Below are 17,530 nucleotides of genomic sequence, written 5' to 3'. Positions count from 1 at the left end.
ACCACATTGTTGGACCCTTTAACATTCCGGGTACTTATCTTAACTGACATAAAGGAAAAGCAATATATATTTTGTGCTGTTTACATATTTAATTAAATCTACATTTGACCAGTCTGAACCTATTAACCCATATAATTGAACATAAGACAAAAACACTGGTTCCCAGCAAAACCTGACCCAGACACTACTTATTTTTAAATCCTGTGTTACTTATACTTTTGGTGAAAGTAGACCAGCAATGAAGAAAAACTCAAGCTAGTTGTCTAGTCTAGCTAGTCCCCTACTTTGCATATAAACTTCACAAATGTGAAAACACGGTTACGGTTCATTTGTCCGGAGTTTTATTTGGAGAACGGTTTTAGGAGGGTTGAAACTGCCACTGTGGACAGAACAAATACAGAAATATTTACAGCATTTTAAAAAGAACATTCAATGAAAAATAGACCTTATATAGTGACACTCTAGGAAGCTGTATGTGTGCTACAGAGGTCACACTCCATCCTTTAGCTAATGCAGACTGATCCACGTTCTGCCAGGGGGTGGAGCCACAAGTTGGCCACCCATGACAGCTGTTAATGAAGACCCAGAGGGCTCGACACACACTCACAGAGCTCAAATAGTTTTTTTGCAGAACTGTTTCTCTATAGGGACACATTTTAATTGTAATTAGCTTGTATGCTTTACCAACAACTGGGGGAAAAAAGCTTTATCCACTGTTACAGATTTATTTAATCACTTGAGGGTTACCGTACATAAAAAGCTTATATAATAAGAGTAAATGAAGAAAAATCTTGGCCCTACAGTAATTGAAAACACAGAAAAATACTTTATTCTGTGCCAGCCCAATGTTAACCCATTAAATGGCCCAAGTTGGGAACCACTATAAAAATAGTGTGAATCCGCCATAGCATTCAGTTAGAATTAGCATCATCAACTGGGATGCAGTTTAACCGCTTCACAGTATATTTAAGGTGCCATGATGAAGAAGAACAAAAGCAGCATTAGTGATAGAAGGAACATGTAGATTTGCACTATAATCTCAAGGCTTTTCTGTTTACACTTAGTTTTGCTGACCAAGCATTCTCTTAATGAGTCTCATATAACAGAGCTTGCATATCATAAGAGTGTGTGTGTGTTGCAGGAATGGTTTGCATGTGTTATCCCGATGGCAGGAATCTGTTTTCAGTCAGTCTAGTTTTGTGTTCAGGATTTCGCTGTGATCACCGGTCCAGCCAGCATATAGAGGGGTAGCGCTCGCTCAGCGTCTTGCGCAGATGAGCGCTCTGCATCTTATCCCTGGTTTCCACCACACACTCCACCTGTCAACACACACACATACAGTTAGTCTTCTTACGTCACTCTCCGTCTCACACACACACTCTAGAATTAGGGCAGTGAGAGGTTTGCTTGTTGCATTATGCAACACCTTTCACCTCCTGACACTAGTTCTGAATAAGCAGTACAAATTGTCAGTGGAGACTGTGGGGGTAAGAATGCAGAGCCAGGAGATCACATGATAAGTCTGCTCCATCCCTGAGCTTTAGAAATGAAGGAGAATAAAACAAATCCATTATTTAAAAAAGCTAAGATGGCCCAAGATTTATAGTCATTTTACAGTCAAGTTACGTCATAACTTGACTGTTGCATAGCAACACTGTGTTTGTAACTTGCTAAAACAACAGCCAAAATTGGCTAATGGTTGTACCAGACCAAGTAAAGCTGTAGGTGGGTAGTGAACTGAGCAATGCTACTTTTTTATATCTTTTAAATATGTATTTGTATTTTTGGTCTTTTAATTCCCGCCAACTCCCTGACAACTCCAAGCCAAGAGTTCCACGGCAATAAAGGAAAAGTGGATGAGCGGATTGGAGAGGAGAAGGAAACAGAATGAAGTGAAGAGGACAGATTAGTCGCCTACCTTTGCCTTGAAGAGCTCTGACTTATCGCTGTGTCTACGATGGCAGACGTCCAACAACCTGGGAGGAAAAAGACAAAAGAGGCGAAGGAATGAATAAACTAAAGGTGGCACAGGGCAACGTTAAAAACAAAACCGATTAAGTCCGAATAGGTTCCTACTCTACCTGACGTCCTCTCTGGTCAGAACATCCAGCAGCTTAGCCATGTCTCCTGGCCACTCTCCCAGCTGCACTGAGAACTTACTGATCCGGTTGTCCAACACCAAAGCTCGGTCCATGCACTGCCTCACCACTTCCAGCTCCATGTTAGCACTGCTCACCACCACAGCCACCCTGCAGAAGACACAGAGGAAGGCTTAGTTTATCTGCAGCCAAAAGGATTAGCACTGCTGACATTGTTATGTTGCCAGAATGTGAGCTTTTCAGGCGTTAAGGAAAACAGAGTTAGGCTATATTTAAAATACATGTAGGTATGTATATATATATATATATATATATATATATATATATATATCTATATATATATATAGATATATATATATATCTTTGAGAAAGAAACATATCTATATATATATATATATATATATATATATGTTTCTTTTTTAGTGGGAATTTGCACTGTTTGAAAACTAGAAGGTCAATGAGTGAAGAGAAATTACATGGTTCAGGTAGGAAACCGTGAAATTAATACACTTGACCCATGTTACTAAATGTGTTATGTTACTAAGATACTAAAACATCAGTTAGTACTGCACAGACACAGAAACTCTCATTCCAAGTCGTAATATGAATGTTAGACTGACTCTTCCAGGTAGAGGTATCCATTCTCTTTGGCCAGATGGCAGGCGTGGTTCTGGGAATCGCGGCCGGTGCGGCCGTAGGAGATAACCATGGCGCCGTAGTCTCTGTAGATCCTGAGGCGGGGCGAGGAGCAACTTGACGGCATGATGACAAACATCGGGATCTTCAGTTCCACCGCGTGGTGCGCCACGGCCATGTAGAAGTTACAGTCAGTGGCCACGATCACACCCATCCTCTGCTGCTCCTGCAAGCACAGAAACACACGCCTGACATATAATCACATGCAACAAATATGCACGCACAGCACACTTCAGTGGATCCTTTCAGCGTCTTTTTCAGCTCCCCCGCCCCAATGTACCTGCGTGAGGGAGGTGAGCAGGTACAGCACTCCTCTCTCCTTCACAGAGCCAGTGTAGTGCAGGTGCTCCTTCTTCAGGTAGATCTCCATCCCGTACTGTTTGGACAATCTGGAGTACTGAGCACACAAAAGAAGCAGCATATTTCAAGAGCTCCAGCAGCAAAAAACCACTCAGGTGCTCACATGCATGCTGAAATAGTTTTCACTTCATATAATTACTCCTGACGTATGAAATCCATGGTCTTTGCCCCGAGTCATGTTCAATTTTTATGTTATTTTTGCATGAATTCACCTTAACGCTGGTGCTCATCCAGCTCCAGGAGTCTCTGCCTGCTCTTTGCTTTTTGCCAACAGCCGTTAATCCAATCTGCTTCGCACTTGGTGGGCATAATGCAATATAAAGTATGAAGCAGATATGAGGGCTCCTCCTAATTTGGCTAAAAGCTGCAGTGCATTATTAGCGATGATGTCCCCATGAGGGCTTCACCTTTGGGTGATCTTTAGTTATTATCACCTGTTCCGCTAACAGTTTCATCACCAGTAGTTATGTCAAAGCAAGCCTCAATTAAAAGAGTTTTTCTTTGTGCGTTTTGTGGTTATTAGCAGCGACACACAACCACGCACAGTGAAAATGCAGAGATGTGCAGAGACATTATAAAAGAGGGACATGGCACTCCTGATTTGAAACTAATGGGAGGGTCTTGAATCAGCAAAAGTATAACGTCCAAGGACCCAAACCCACTCTAGAGACTAACTGAAACTAAACCCACCTAACCTAAAAGTGTAACTCTACTTCTGGGGGGGATTATTTGGGGAAAGCAAAAGCACATATCTGAGTTTTTTGTTTGTTTGTTTTTTCCTGGTGACTACTGAGACGGAGAGAGGTGGTTCAAGGTGGGTGACAAGTGACAAGGCCTTCTTCTAGAGCAACTCTGCCTTCATCACTCCATCAATTTACATCAATTCTGACACTTCTGTGTATCCAGTTTGCACTCAGATAGCATTACACTGTTGTCAGATCACATTTAACTTAAGGCATACTCTAAAATGAATCCCTAACTTTCCCATTTTTAAGCAAAAACAAACATGTTTAGAACCTGGTACAAAAAAGCTCTGCACAACTTAATTCTAACATAAAATCATCTATTTAAAATGTATCAAAGTAACACAGACCATGAATGCTTTGTTCAGTTTTTCCATGAGCAAAAATCTGCATCCCATTCAGACTAGTTCTGATATTAGTTCACCCTCTTGTGGTCCTTTTACAGCAATCTTCCTTAGATATGTGATGCCTGGCTGCTGTCCTGTCAAATTAAACTTCTGTCTAAACTGAAGGAAGTGATGTCAGCTCCCAAACAAAGGTCAAAGGTCACCTTTATTGCACGTTCTCCTGCACTTATTCTGTGTTAGTGTACCGTGCAAGGCGTCTTCTGCATCCCTGACTGGATCCTGAAGGCTGCCGCGCTGATGTCCTCGAAGCGGAGGTACTGGGCAGGAGGTCTCGGGATCATCCTGAACTCGCTGACTCGCCTGGTTTTGGGGGGGTCCATGAGGACAACCTCAGGAGCCATCACTACTTTGGTTTCGTGGACTTTCACATCACCGTTGAGAAGTTCTTCCACACCAAAGTCCTTCAGACGCTCCGGTTCAATAAGGGTGGGTCTGCGGCCCACGGTGACGTTACTGACGGGACCATATTTGTAAGAGCTACCGGGCTGACTGGGGCCCAGATACAACTCCTCTCTGAAAACCACAAGCAGGCATTAGGGGTGTCACTTAAAAATCATATCAAATCATATTCAGAAAACTAAAGTGTGCTTCTGCACAGCTGCTGAGTCCTTCTCATTTAAAACCATAAGATTACAGCTCCTGATCCTACCTTGGTCTTTTTCACAGTGTAAATTTGTAATTTTCTGCACACATACTACTGCAAGCTAACACAGCAAAATAACACACGGAGGCTTTAGCAAAGTACCACACAGTCATGAGCTGGAGTGCAGCGAGATTTGATTTGCATCTTCCAAACCCCGAAGATAAAAAGTGAGCAAATGTGAGAACGCTGATGTGAATATAATAGCTTTTCCAATTAAGCAGGTTGTTGGCGTCCACTAGCTCTCAAATCATGAAGGTTATTTCTCCCAAGTACGTAAATGCACCACCAGAGGGAACTTTTAAAACCGATTACTGTTTTCAGCTGCATGTTTTTCCACAGTGAGTAGCTTTGCAATCAGCTTGTATCTGGTTTCCAGTATTAAACCAGTCGTTTCGGAAAGATAGGGAATTTTTTTAAAACATTTTTTAACAGCAGGGTATGCTTTGGAAATAGTAACATAGTACTATATATAGTACAATAGAACATCTGTCAAGCATCAGATCTGATTTATTACTTCCTACTCATGACAAATTAACACAATTTTAAGATATAAAGAAAAACTAAAACCGGACCAACAGCTTAAGAAAACAATTTAACAAAAGTTTATTGGCACAAATTCTAATTTCTATCCTCTGGATGTCAGCCAGAATCTAGGGCGGAGTTGCGAGGCCTTTGGCAGACAGTATCAGCTGATATTTTCTACATTTTAAAAGTATACATCATCACTACAGCTCCAAGTTTTATTAATAATCGCACATCGTTTGCCCTCATAGATGTGAAGCAACAATTATGAGCATAATTCACCTGAAATATATAAAATCAAAGGTTTATTTACTCAAATTATTATTAATTTTTTTCACTATTCTGATATTTTATTAAAAAGAGAATCCATTAGTTGCAAACTGACTGATTAATCACTCACAATCGTCAGTCAGTGTGTAAATTAGTTGACTCCATTCAAGAGAATAGCACTAGAGTTGTTCTGAAGTGTAAAATCTCTTTCTGAGGCGTGCCTACAGTACTCCTGTTTCTCTATGTTGGAGCAGCTGACTGGTGACCGGCTCACGGCTGAGTAAAACCAGTTTCCCCTCTTCCAAACCCCACCCACGTCCCCACCTGTCATCCTTTCACCCCTATTGGGTCACTAGGTCACCTTGGGTTGCTGAGTCAAAAAAGACTCATCAGACTGTACCCAAAGCCTGGACAGGAAGTTTAAAAGTGTTTACAGGAAGTGCAGCTGAGTAAAGAGTGCATCTGACATGCTGAGAAAATCAGCAACAATCCAACAACAAAGCAGAAGTCAATAGCGTAGTAAGACTCGGATCCCTCGGGGTCGCAGCTCCTGAGCTCCTGTCCTTAAAAGTCGTTTCCATTGGCTCTAGTGCACTTAGCATCCACTTCCTGTTTCCTCCTGCTCCTCCTCGCCAGTGGTGCTAGATTTTCTTGAGTGCAGCAGCAGCAGGAGAATGAATGAATGAATGAATAAGTAAAGACTTTCCCCCCTGCTCCCTCGCCACATTGCAGCGAAACAGACTTCACAGACCTTCCATATGGAATAATTCAATAGGCAGAGCTTGGAGTAGAGACGCAGACAATAGCTGGCAGGGAAGCAATATCAACAACAGACGCGGCGCAGCGGCACTGGGCTCAGAGCCGAGCTGTGATTATGTGGCACTGAGTGACATGTGACACCGACGTGACAGCACAGAGTCGCGACCGCCGACCCCAATGCGTACGTAAGGTCTCTGATAGGCGTTGGGAATTAGCGAAGCATTATGGGAGCTTCAGCCAATGCCAGGAATATAAATATTGCAGAGAGATCGAAGCCAACTGAACACGTGTAGCGCAGGACAGAGGTGGACGTAATGAAGGGCGAGTTTTACATCGACAAGAGAGAAATGGAAAGGAAAACGAAACCGAGGCGTCTGAATTTAACCAAAGCTATTTCACCCCCACACATTTGATTAGCCTCCCGCATCTGTCTCTCTCTCTTCTGCTTTCTGTCTCACACACACTATTTTCCTCCCCCTTTCCTCTCCTTGGGGGCATTGAATCTTTGATCAGACGCTGAAGCTATAAACATTACCAGCTGGCCTTGTGCTCCACATAAAGAGGTCAGCCGAGTCGGGGGCGGAGGCACGGGAGAAACGTGAGGGGGTGGCGGGGGCACATTTTCAAGAGCAGTAACTATACTCTGGGAGGCCGGCGGCGCCCACAGCAGACATCTGGGAGAACTTCTCCATTTCAGAGACACTCTGAATCAGCTGAAAACAAACCCTCCTCTGACACACACACACACACACACCCTATCAAACACGCCAGAATAGACAAAAGGTTGTGTTCCTCTTTTCACAAGTGAGTAGTAACACTTCTACCATCTGTTTTCTTACGGGAAAATTATAGCGCAGCCACAGGTAGCTGTTTAAGACAGGGAAAAAAATGGAGGCTGTCTGCGATCTTTTCCCACTCACAGATTTGTGTGTAAATCAGGGTTTGTGAAGGAAACCAGCTAAATATGCCAAAGCTGACCTTTCTGAGCTTTGCATTTGTCTCTCTGCTGCATGGATCACGTCGGAACAGGTCACGACGAAAGTGTTAATAACTATTCAGCTTCTGACAAGAGTGTAGTTTTAGGTTGCTGTAAGTAGGGGGAGGTTAACCTTGGGTGACTGACTGTTCGCTGTCCTGCAGTGCAGCTGAAGTTAGACCAGAAGGCCTTATTGCAAGAAAATCATAGTTGAGTGGATTCAGTTTTTCTCACCAAAACACACTGTGTGTTAGTCTTGTGTCTACAAAAGTGCTGAATCCATTTCCTTCCTCCTCATTTGCACAGCCAGTGTTTGAGTATTATGAGTTGTGCAATATACAGTAAGCATGGCTGCTTCTTCTACTGCTCAGCTGTTGAACTATTGCTAGGTTATTCTGAGCTGCCAACTGTTAAGGAGCATGAACGAGACATACCCTACACAGGAAGGTCTATGCAGTTGTCCACATGCTTCTGGTTCTTGCACATGCACAAAATAAACCAATCTGTTACACACTGATTAAACTCTTGCTTTAAAGCACTACTGGAGGTTTAAAATCTACAGGGTGCCTTTAGTCCTTTGCTTTAGCCATAGAAATGCCTGAAATGATACGAGAGAGGCCCATTCAGAGCTTTTGCCATTTGAAATTATTGGGATTTCTGAGCGCATTACACACAATGATTGTCATCTGACTCACAAACATGATCTGACTAAGCTAATAACACTGTCCAAAGTGCAGACTATAGAAAAAGAAAGTGATCTCATGAATTTAGCGATTTGGAGAACCTCGATCAGACATTTCCTGTTGCTGCTAATAAGACTTTCACAATGATGGGGGAATTTTAGAGCTAACAAACTGTTTCGAGTTCATCAGTACTGCTTAGATGTCTTGACTGGACAGCTCTCCCTAGGTCATGCCAGGGCATCCTAATTAGGTAATGTCATAAAACTGACTCTGTAAATCCTAAAAACATTACTTTCCTTATTTTTTTGTGCTTGATGATTTACTTGTGCAGTTGTCATCTTGTATTTTCACCAAACCTTTCCAAAGATTCGGGACATTAACTGCTACCCTGACACTGTTCTTTAAAATTTTATGGCACAATTATTAAATCCTTATTCTCCAAATGACTGTGAGGCATCCAGACTCTGAGGTAGCAAAGAAAGCCTAACTCACGATGCTCCCTCCACCATGCTCATGTTACTGCACATCCAAAGTAGCCTATTTCAAATGTTAGGCAATCTGCTATTTTGGCTCCTGGTTGGTTGAGTCACTGTTTTTGTTATTCAGGGTTTTTCATAAACCGGATTCATGAACAATGATTAAAGCAAGACCTGGTACTTTCAGTTACATCCTGCTTTCAGGAAGTAACAGAATTTATAGTAGTCATGGTGTAGACTTTCACATTTTCAGCAGTGTGGAGGTATTTCGAGGTATTTCACTGTAGTTACATCAAAAGATTTCATTTATATTTTTGGAAAAGTTTTTAGTTTAAAGAGAAACTGCAGTCATGTTAGTTGGCACAACTAAAAAAACCAGAGATGATGATGACATCACTTGCTCACTCTCACTGTTGTCACAGTTTGTAAAACACTTATTTGGAAGGTTTTACTGCACTTGGGATAAAACAACACTTAGTCACCAACTTCATTAATATTCTCTTAACCTGTTTGTCAGCTCCAAACGTGAAATGAGTGCATGTAGAGAGGAGGTGGACTCACACTGAAAGCCTAATCCTTGTCCAATTCAATAAAGATGAATAACGTTGATATATATTTTTTCTTTGTTGTATTTTGAGCCTATTGTGCTTTATTTTCTTACCAATTCAATAAATGCCTACGTTATTATTTACGAAGGCTACTCTTGGAATATTCCAGAACCCACACTAATTGTCATCACACCATACTGAACCATATATACTTAAGTGTCAAATCTCATTATTAAGGGTGCAGAGATCATCAAATGCTTATTAATGTAACAGTGTATCAGCAGATACTCTAAACCAAGGTATCTGTACTGAATCGGAGGAGGAAAAAGTTGGATCAGTGGACCACTAACAAACACTAACGTCACTGAACAACAAAAATAAAAGAACATGTTACCAAAGATGAGCCACTGGGTAACTAAACTAGGCTTAAGTTAAGCTACTGTGGCTGTGCCCACCTGAGGAGATATTTGGGGGAATTTCAACCACCACAAATGTGCTCCTGTGAGTTCTTCCAAAAACCCAACTGCACAGTACGCGATGTGGATAATGCTGCGTGTCAAGCAAATGCTGACCGGCCGACAGGCGGGCCGGAAAAGAGACGGAGCGGCGGAGTTCGTCGGGAACAGGAGAAGCAGCAGGAAAAGTGCAGACAGCGACAGTGTTGTTTTTAAACACTCAGGTTGACGTCACCTCTTTGTCTGTTTATAACTTTGCTCTTTTCCGTGGCTGACTGATGGACCGACAAAAGCACAAGAGCAGCCCACAGAGCGGCTGTACGACATATTTTTGACTGCCCCCGTTTGACAAGAGATGCTCTCTGCAGGTAGATGGGCCGCCTAAATCTGTAAGGTAGAGTCTGCAAGTTACCATCGACGAAGCATAATATCTCCAGAAAATGTAAATGGCAATCTGTTAGAACAAACAGTCAAAGTTCACTGTGAAACTACTTAAAAAATAAAAGTCCACTGCAAACTTCCAGGTAAAGCCAGCAAATGACAAGTCGTTTAGCAGTTAAAACTGGTTGATTAGTTGTTGATTAGTCTTTTGGGAACGGTCTAATAGTTCCCAGTGAATAACAAATATTATTTTAGTTTCAAAGGCACAATTTTTGCTTAGTTTGAGGTTGGTAGTACCTGCCAATGTGGCCTTTAGAAATTCTTCTTGGAGCCTTTTTCAGCTTTTTTCCAACCCAACGCCTCCCATCACCTTTACTGGAACACCTGACTCTGAGTAGCTTCATTAGCACACAGGTTCATGTAGTCTCCAAACTACACTGTCAGTACATTTCAGACAGTCATCCAACCTGCAAATGTTTCTGTAGACAGATTGTGTTTGAATATAATTCTTTTTCAGTTCTTGATTTTCATTTTCAGCTGATCTGCTGATAACTATCTCCTATACAGTTTTCAGGCCCCTCTTCTGTGGAACCAGCTTCCAGTTTGGATTCAGGAGACAGACACTATCTCTACTTTCAAGATTAGGCTTAAAACTTTCCTTTTTGCTAAAGCATATAGTTAGGGCTGGACCAGGTGACCCTGAATCCTCCCTTAGTTATGCTGCAATAGACGTAGGCTGCCGGGGATTCCCATGATGCATTGAGTTTTTCCCTTCCAGTCACCTTTTTCACTCACTATGTGTTAATAGACCTCTCTGCATCGAATCATATCTGTTATTAATCTCTGTCTCTCTTCCACAGCATGTCTTTATCCTGTTTTTCTTCTTTCACCCCAACCAATCACAGCAGATGGCCCCGCCCCTCCCTGAGCCTGGTTCTGCCGGAGGTTTCTTCCTGTTAAAAGGGAGTTTTTCCTTCCCACTGTCGCCAAAGTGCTTGCTCATAGGGGTCATATGATTGCTGGGTTTTTCTCTGTATTTATTATTGTGCTATCTACTGTACAATATAAAGCGCCTTGAGGCGACTTTTGTTGTGATTTGGCGCTATATAAATAAAATTGAATTGAAAATTGAATTGAATTATAATCAATAATGAAAAACACTGATGAAGACTTTGCATACGTATCCAGTCATAGTGTGAAATACGACTAAGAAAACAAGCAAACAGTCAAATCCCAAAGATGGAAGCACCAAATTTTGACATAACTAATATGTAAAGAGTTGATGTGCTAACTGCTTCCTGTTTAGCTGCTGTCGCTTAGCTGTTCACATCAAACCGAAACCGTCATAAAAACCAAATGATAACTTTTACACTAAAAACAAATAATGGAGGGTCTTTCCCATAAACACACCTCAGTGAGCTTCTGTGTGCCGTGTGTTTCACGTAGCTTCCTCCATCTGTGTGTACCCTGGCTCTTCTGCTGAGTGGAAACATTATTTTGTGTGTGTGTGTGTGTGTGTGTGTATTACAGTTTTAACTCTTGCCCACTGAATGGCACATTGTAAAGAAAAGGCCCAAGCATTAAGCAGCCCTATTAACAAACCTGTGACATCACTACTGGACATAGGAGCCCTGTTCTCCACATAATAGAACTATTGAAACCCCTTCACTACCATCACTGTCCATGCCACAGCACACTCTGGCAGTTAAAGCCATGTGCGAAACCCATCACCTGTTGCAGCTTAGTGTCTGGCCTGAATATGAAGCCTGTGGGCATTTCGAAGGCACTGTTGGATAGTTATTGGTCCCAGGAGCACATGGGGAGACCGAGATAGAGCTGGAGCGTGTGTGCGTGTCCTTGACGTGCTTGGCACAGAGCCAGAGGAAAAAATAAACTTTACCTGACCAGCTGTGTCATACAGTCCCAACAAGTACTGCTTTCCTCCGACGTTGACGCTCACTGTAAGGAAATGACAAAGAGCAGTTTAGAGGAGGAAGCAAGGGGTGAGGGTGGGGAGTGCTGGTGGGTGGGGGGGTCCCAGCCCCTCTGTGCTATGAAGACGGCAAATAAGTGGTTTTGGTTATAGCAACAGATGCAATGCAGTTGGAGGAAGAGTGGTGGGGTGGGGGGGTCTCTAAAATCTCTCTTCTGTTAGATTCGCATGTGGCCAATTATCAGTGAGCACAGAGCGGCAGCAGTTCAGCATGTCACGCTATTATGAGATAATAAAGACAGAAAGGCGAGCAGCAGAACTGTGTTCCTACCTGCATAATGATCAAAGACCGTGGGTACATACTCCTCTGGAAAGGCGTCATTGGCATAGCTCATCAGCAGACACGTTTTACCCACCGCACCGTCTCCGACCACGATGCATTTTAACATGATAGTACCGGTTCCGTTTGCCATGATCCCGACCTTCCCAACGACATCATCGGCCCCTGACGCCCTTGTTATCCCGACCTCCTCCTCCTCCTCTTGCTGCTGCTGCTGGGCGGTGATCCACGCACGGCGGGCATCACCAGCGTCGGAGGCGGACTGCGCGGCTCACCGAGTCGGGCTGGAACTGCATCGTTCTCCCCTCCTCCCCACCACCCATCAGGTTCTTCCAAATGTCAGTGAGTTCCTTTTTTTTAATTTTATTTTTTTGTACTATTCTTTTTGTCAGAAAGAATAAGATCCCCTCGGCCCAAGCCGGTTTTCAAATAAGCTGTCTCCTTAAACCCAATATCGGAAGCGTTTTATGGGAGAAGCAGTCTGCCGGTACTGCATGTCCACCGTGCCCGCTCCCCGGTGCAGCCTGCGCTCTTGCTCCCTGGCGCACTGTGCCGCTGGTGGATAAGGTGGGTGCGCTTAGCCTACTGAAGAGGCGGGGCTTGGGTTTAAAACCAAGGGGCTCCGGATAAAGTACAGTCCGCCTGCTGTGAATGCCTGGATCACACAGTAATTAGCCATTTACGCTTCATTAGAAGGATCCTGTGTGCAAACATTAGATTTCTCTTAGGGGGTGTTACAGGAAATAAAACAATATCCTGCTTTTGAGATAAACTTACCATTAGTTTCCACACACACACACCATCTGAATCTTTCTCAGTCCAAGGCTGGTACAAAGTTTATTGGCTTATAAGCTTCACAGTAGGATGTCCATGGAAGAAAATTACATTAAACCTCATTTAAAGTATCAATAAATCTTTAAATAAAGACAGTAGTGATATATGTTGGCCAGACATGCATGTGTCACTGAACACTTGTTAATAAAATGAAAGAATATGCCCAGCCTGTCAGTTTAGAAATGGTGTAACCTAAGTCTAAGTCAACATTCAGCCTCTAAATTTAGGCGTCTCCCTCTCTCTCTGTTTGCGTTTCACATGACTTTGTGGCTGCGAGGATGAATAGACGATCCATCCTTACTGTCCTGCTGTGTGTGTGTGTGTGTGTGTGTGTGGGATGGATGGAATAAGCGATATGTGAGATGGGACCGGGGAGCTGCAGATGGAGACGCCACAGGAGGAGGCATGTGTTTATGAAAGGAGTGAAGGAGGCACACAGATTTGACCTCTGCGATGCAGTTGGCCAGGTGTGGGCTGTCTCCTTGAATTAGTGCACCCGTAGCCATCTTAATAAGGAGCGACTCTTTTTGAAGTGAAAAGGAGTGAGCAGGCACATGTGCAGCCTATTTTCTTGTCTCTCCATATTTTTGTCTCTGCTTTGTGGGCATTTAAAGAGTCAGGACCTGGAGAAAGCAAAGGGGAATCCCAGAGTCAGGCAAAGACTTCTTAATCTTAAAAGTTTAAGAGGCAACAAGAGACAAGTTTGTTTTGAAGAGCTCGTCTCGCTTAGACCACACATTTGATAGCGCTGTTGCAGTCCATGTTCACACCATATCTTTAGTTTTATTTCTGACTTTATAAATGTGAAATGAGGCAGTGCAGCAGCAGAACAGCAGTAAAATATAACCACATAAACCAGATACCATCGTCAAGTGAAAACACAATCTACATTTATAATCAGCAAAGTCACAGTTTGGCAGGAAACGTCTCATATCTAGAAACTGATTGTGTGAAAGAAAAAAATAATAATTATAGAGTCAGCAAATAAGCACAAGTCACAGTAGCACAACAACACCAGTTTGCTAAACTTGAGATGTCAGAAGTCAGACAGAGGTCAGAGGCTTTACTGTAAAGTTTTACAACATCAATAGTTTCTATTCTTCAATCTCCGTGTATTGTTAAAACTAATCTTCATAGCCGCCCACCTCTTCCCTCTATAAGCTGATCTCTTGGTTGATGGTCCCTAGGCGACTACGAGCCGTCCAATCAGCTGAAGGGGGCGGTGCCGAGGATTCTCCTGCTATCATCACATTTGACAGCTGCTGCAGCGGCTCACATGACCAAACAACAATTACCTCATACATGTAGTACTCCTGCTGAAGGTGTTACATTGGAGGCACCGCTCCCTGCGTTGGGCTGGGATGGTGGCGGGAGAGGGAGCATTCATGAAATCACTGTGATGATTTCACTTCCTGTAGATATCAGTGGGTTTTAAATGACAAGGTTAATTAGAGCCTCCAGTCAAGCCAAGCACCCACCAGATGTAGCTACTACATGGCGTCTTCATACTGCAAAATTAGAACAAGTGCATGAAGTTCGATGTAGTTTATCATCATGGATCTTTAGCAGTTTGAAGCTGACTGATGTTCGGCATGTTCATCAATGTGTTTGTGAGTTTTGGGTGACCACGTGTGCACACTTTCCACATATTGAGATATGTCCCACTTACTGACGTGAGACACGTGTCTCTCATGAAGAGGTGCTGATTTATGGATGTGTCACCACTGAAACCCACAGATGACTACCGGTCAGGGCCAGTGTTGGGACTAACGTGTTATTAAGTAACGCGTTACAGTAACTACGTTATTATTGTGGTAACGAGCACGGTAACTAGTTATTATGCCAAAACCAGGAACGCGTTACTCGTTACTGGGATTTAGATAGGCTCGTTATTCGTTACTTCTTGCGGTGGATATCGCGGAGCTTCCACAGATTCAATAACATTAGCAAGTGGTGGAAGGCAGCAGGTGGATGAAGGAAAAGGGAGGCAAGAGGAGAGACCCGAGGCGGCCGCTGGTCCGAGTGTCAGGTGAACTGAACTTCAGGTAAGAAGTTATGACCTGCAGTCTATCTGGGTCAGATATAAACCAAGTTTAGGTGGAGTTTATTTTCGTTATGCTGACATTTTCGTACTGTGTGCTAGCTAGCACGACGGAGTTTCTATACAGCTGGGTGGGTGCTATGTTACTGATGTTGAACTTTATTTTGTTCATACGGTTAATTATTAGAGTTGCCAACCGTCCCGTAAGAAAATATTTCGCGTTTCGTATTGAGCTGAAAAGGAACACAGTTTGTCCCGGACTTCAGCTACAATGAAAAAGACACAAAGCTGGAGCTGCACAGCTGCCTCTTCTTCTCTCATTCTCTCTCCTCTCTCTCCTGTTTCTACTTCAATCACGAAACTGATCAATGATCAGCTGATCGGCTTTTCTCTCTTGTTTATTTATCGCCCACTTTGCGCCAGAAAGAGGAAACCAGCGGATGTTGTGCTAAACAACAGCAGCACGCTTAAGCTTGATCAGCTGTTGTTAGAATTTATTTAATATTAATTTCTAGTATCAGCTGATGTTTGCTGGAGCCACAGCTGTAAAGCTGCTGGTCATGATATCAGTTTGGTTATCTGGTGAGAGGGAAACATGAAGATGAAACCAGGAGATGTCCTTACTGAATCATCAGAGCTGAACAGGTGATGTAGAAACAGGTTTACCTTTTAGGTCACATGAATGAGTTGAAGGGAAGTTATGAACTGTTTCTGAGAGACAAATAACACCAGGATCCTTTTCTATGTAGCTGACAGCTGGTAACTGTGCAGGGGCGGGTCTAGCAAAGTGTTGCCAGGGGGCCAGGTAGGGCATTAACAGGGAAAGGGGGGGACAAGGAAATACTTTTCTTTATTATTCTCATTTAAAATGTCTCGCTTTTAAAAAAATAATTATCTGAGTCTTACAACAAACAATTGATAGATTGAAACATATATACCACCAGAACAGTCTACATCACTGTCACAACAGTGTTTGTTTTCATTCAAAGGCTTTATGATTTTTCCTATAATGGTGGGCCGGTCTCTAGTCAAAATGCCCGGGACGATTTTTTTGTCCCAGTCCAGCTCTGTATGCAGCTCATCTGCAGTCTGGTGTTACCTACATCTTCCTATTCAGAAGGCAGAATTTCCAAGTTCTGAGTACAATCAAAAGCACCACGACTGTAGTTTTTGTGTTGGATGAAAAAAGCAGGCTAGAATCATGGCGGCGGTCAACGACGGTCCAGGCGTGGGATTTCTCTCGTGGAAATGTGCACATTATTTTTTCCTTTCTATTGGTAGGTGGCACAGTGCACTTGTGGCAAGTAAGCAAGCTAGAAGACTGGCAATCTTGCTGGGTATCCAGTTACGGAAGCAACACATTAACAAGAGAATTCTGAGTAAAACCAAAGTTACTTTCCCTAGTAACTAGTTACTCTGAAAGTAACGGGTAACTTGAAGTAACTGAGTTACTTTTTTAGAGAAGTAACTAGTAATGTAACTAAGTTACTAATTTAAAGTAACTTACTCAACACTGGTCAGGGCAGCAGCTGAAACAGTTTAAACAGTTACTGCAACGGGGGATACAGGACACCATGAAAACAAACTTTCGCTTTCAATCATGCTTCTGAGCAGGTGAGAAGATTTGAATGAAAATTTCGAATTTACAGTTTGCCTCCTAGAACATGCAACTGTAGAATGAATTTAAAAATCCTAGGTGATTCCCAGAAAAGCTGTCCTCTGACCTTCAACTCTGACCTATCCCAGCCAGGCAAGAATAGGTGGGTACACCATGGACACTTTGCCAGTCTGTCGCAGGGCTAACGCAGGGAGACCACTGTTCACACTCTCATTCACACCTATGGGCAATTTAGAATCACCAGTTAACCTAACTCTGCTAACTGTGTGTCTTTGGAGAAAAAAACAGATTTGTTCTTCACATTCCTAATTCAAAAACTGTAGCCTTCATAGTTTGTCTGCCTTTATTTCTCATGACAAGGCAAAGGATGTAGAAACTGCATAAACTGATTGTTCAGAATGAGGTCTGTATTTGACTTAAGACACATGTGGATGTGGGCCAAAAGAGAATCAAAGAAGATCAGAAGTTCAGAGAGAGGATTTGCGCTGTTTAGATTAGAAAAAAACAAAACAGGAATAAGATTTTGGGTACTTTTGCTTGCAGCATGAATGTACCATAAGCGGTGGTGTCAAACATTGCTGCTGCTGTAAGGTGAAGATGGCGTAGAAGAGGATGAAGTGGAGCGGCGTGTGAGTGGAGCCCTAAAAATCTCTTAAAGGTTGGCCTGTAGAGGCCAGGAATCACGATACAAGACAACAGAAAGAGAACCAGGTTACCTTGAAAACACACGGGAGACAGATTTGAAC

At 42.9% G+C, this 17,530-nt stretch overlaps 1 protein-coding gene across 1 annotated transcript; it reads right to left on the bottom strand.

Annotated features, from left to right (window-relative positions):
- Nucleotides 1-324: 324 nt before the first annotated feature.
- On the bottom strand, nucleotides 325-12,834 carry LOC134639889 (uncharacterized). The gene is made up of 8 exons (XM_063491402.1): nucleotides 12,283-12,834; nucleotides 11,919-11,977; nucleotides 4,491-4,818; nucleotides 3,076-3,192; nucleotides 2,720-2,961; nucleotides 2,082-2,249; nucleotides 1,919-1,976; nucleotides 325-1,319 (listed from the first exon to the last, which is right to left on the bottom strand). Exons 2-8 carry the CDS (start codon nucleotides 11,933-11,935, stop codon nucleotides 1,221-1,223), a joined length of 1,029 nt encoding a protein of 342 aa, XP_063347472.1. The 5' UTR covers nucleotides 11,936-11,977; nucleotides 12,283-12,834; the 3' UTR covers nucleotides 325-1,220.
- Nucleotides 12,835-17,530: the final 4,696 nt, after the last annotated feature.

Source organism: Pelmatolapia mariae, linkage group LG13 (assembly GCF_036321145.2).
Source record: "Pelmatolapia mariae isolate MD_Pm_ZW linkage group LG13, Pm_UMD_F_2, whole genome shotgun sequence".
NCBI classification, from domain to species: Eukaryota; Metazoa; Chordata; class Actinopteri; order Cichliformes; family Cichlidae; genus Pelmatolapia; species Pelmatolapia mariae.
Note: the sequence above shows the minus strand (reverse complement) of the source record. Positions and strands in the feature narration are given on the sequence as shown.

What these genes read in the sequence shown, in the direction of transcription:
- LOC134639889 (XM_063491402.1), bottom strand. An exon ending in TGCAGAAGACGCCTTGCACG is followed by an intron (nt 3,193 to 4,490) that starts GTACACTAACAC and finishes TTGTGTGCTCAG; the next exon opens with TACTCCAGATTGTCCAAACA. An exon ending in GGATACCTCTACCTGGAAGA is followed by an intron (nt 2,250 to 2,719) that starts GTCAGTCTAACA and finishes TGTCTTCTGCAG; the next exon opens with GGTGGCTGTGGTGGTGAGCA.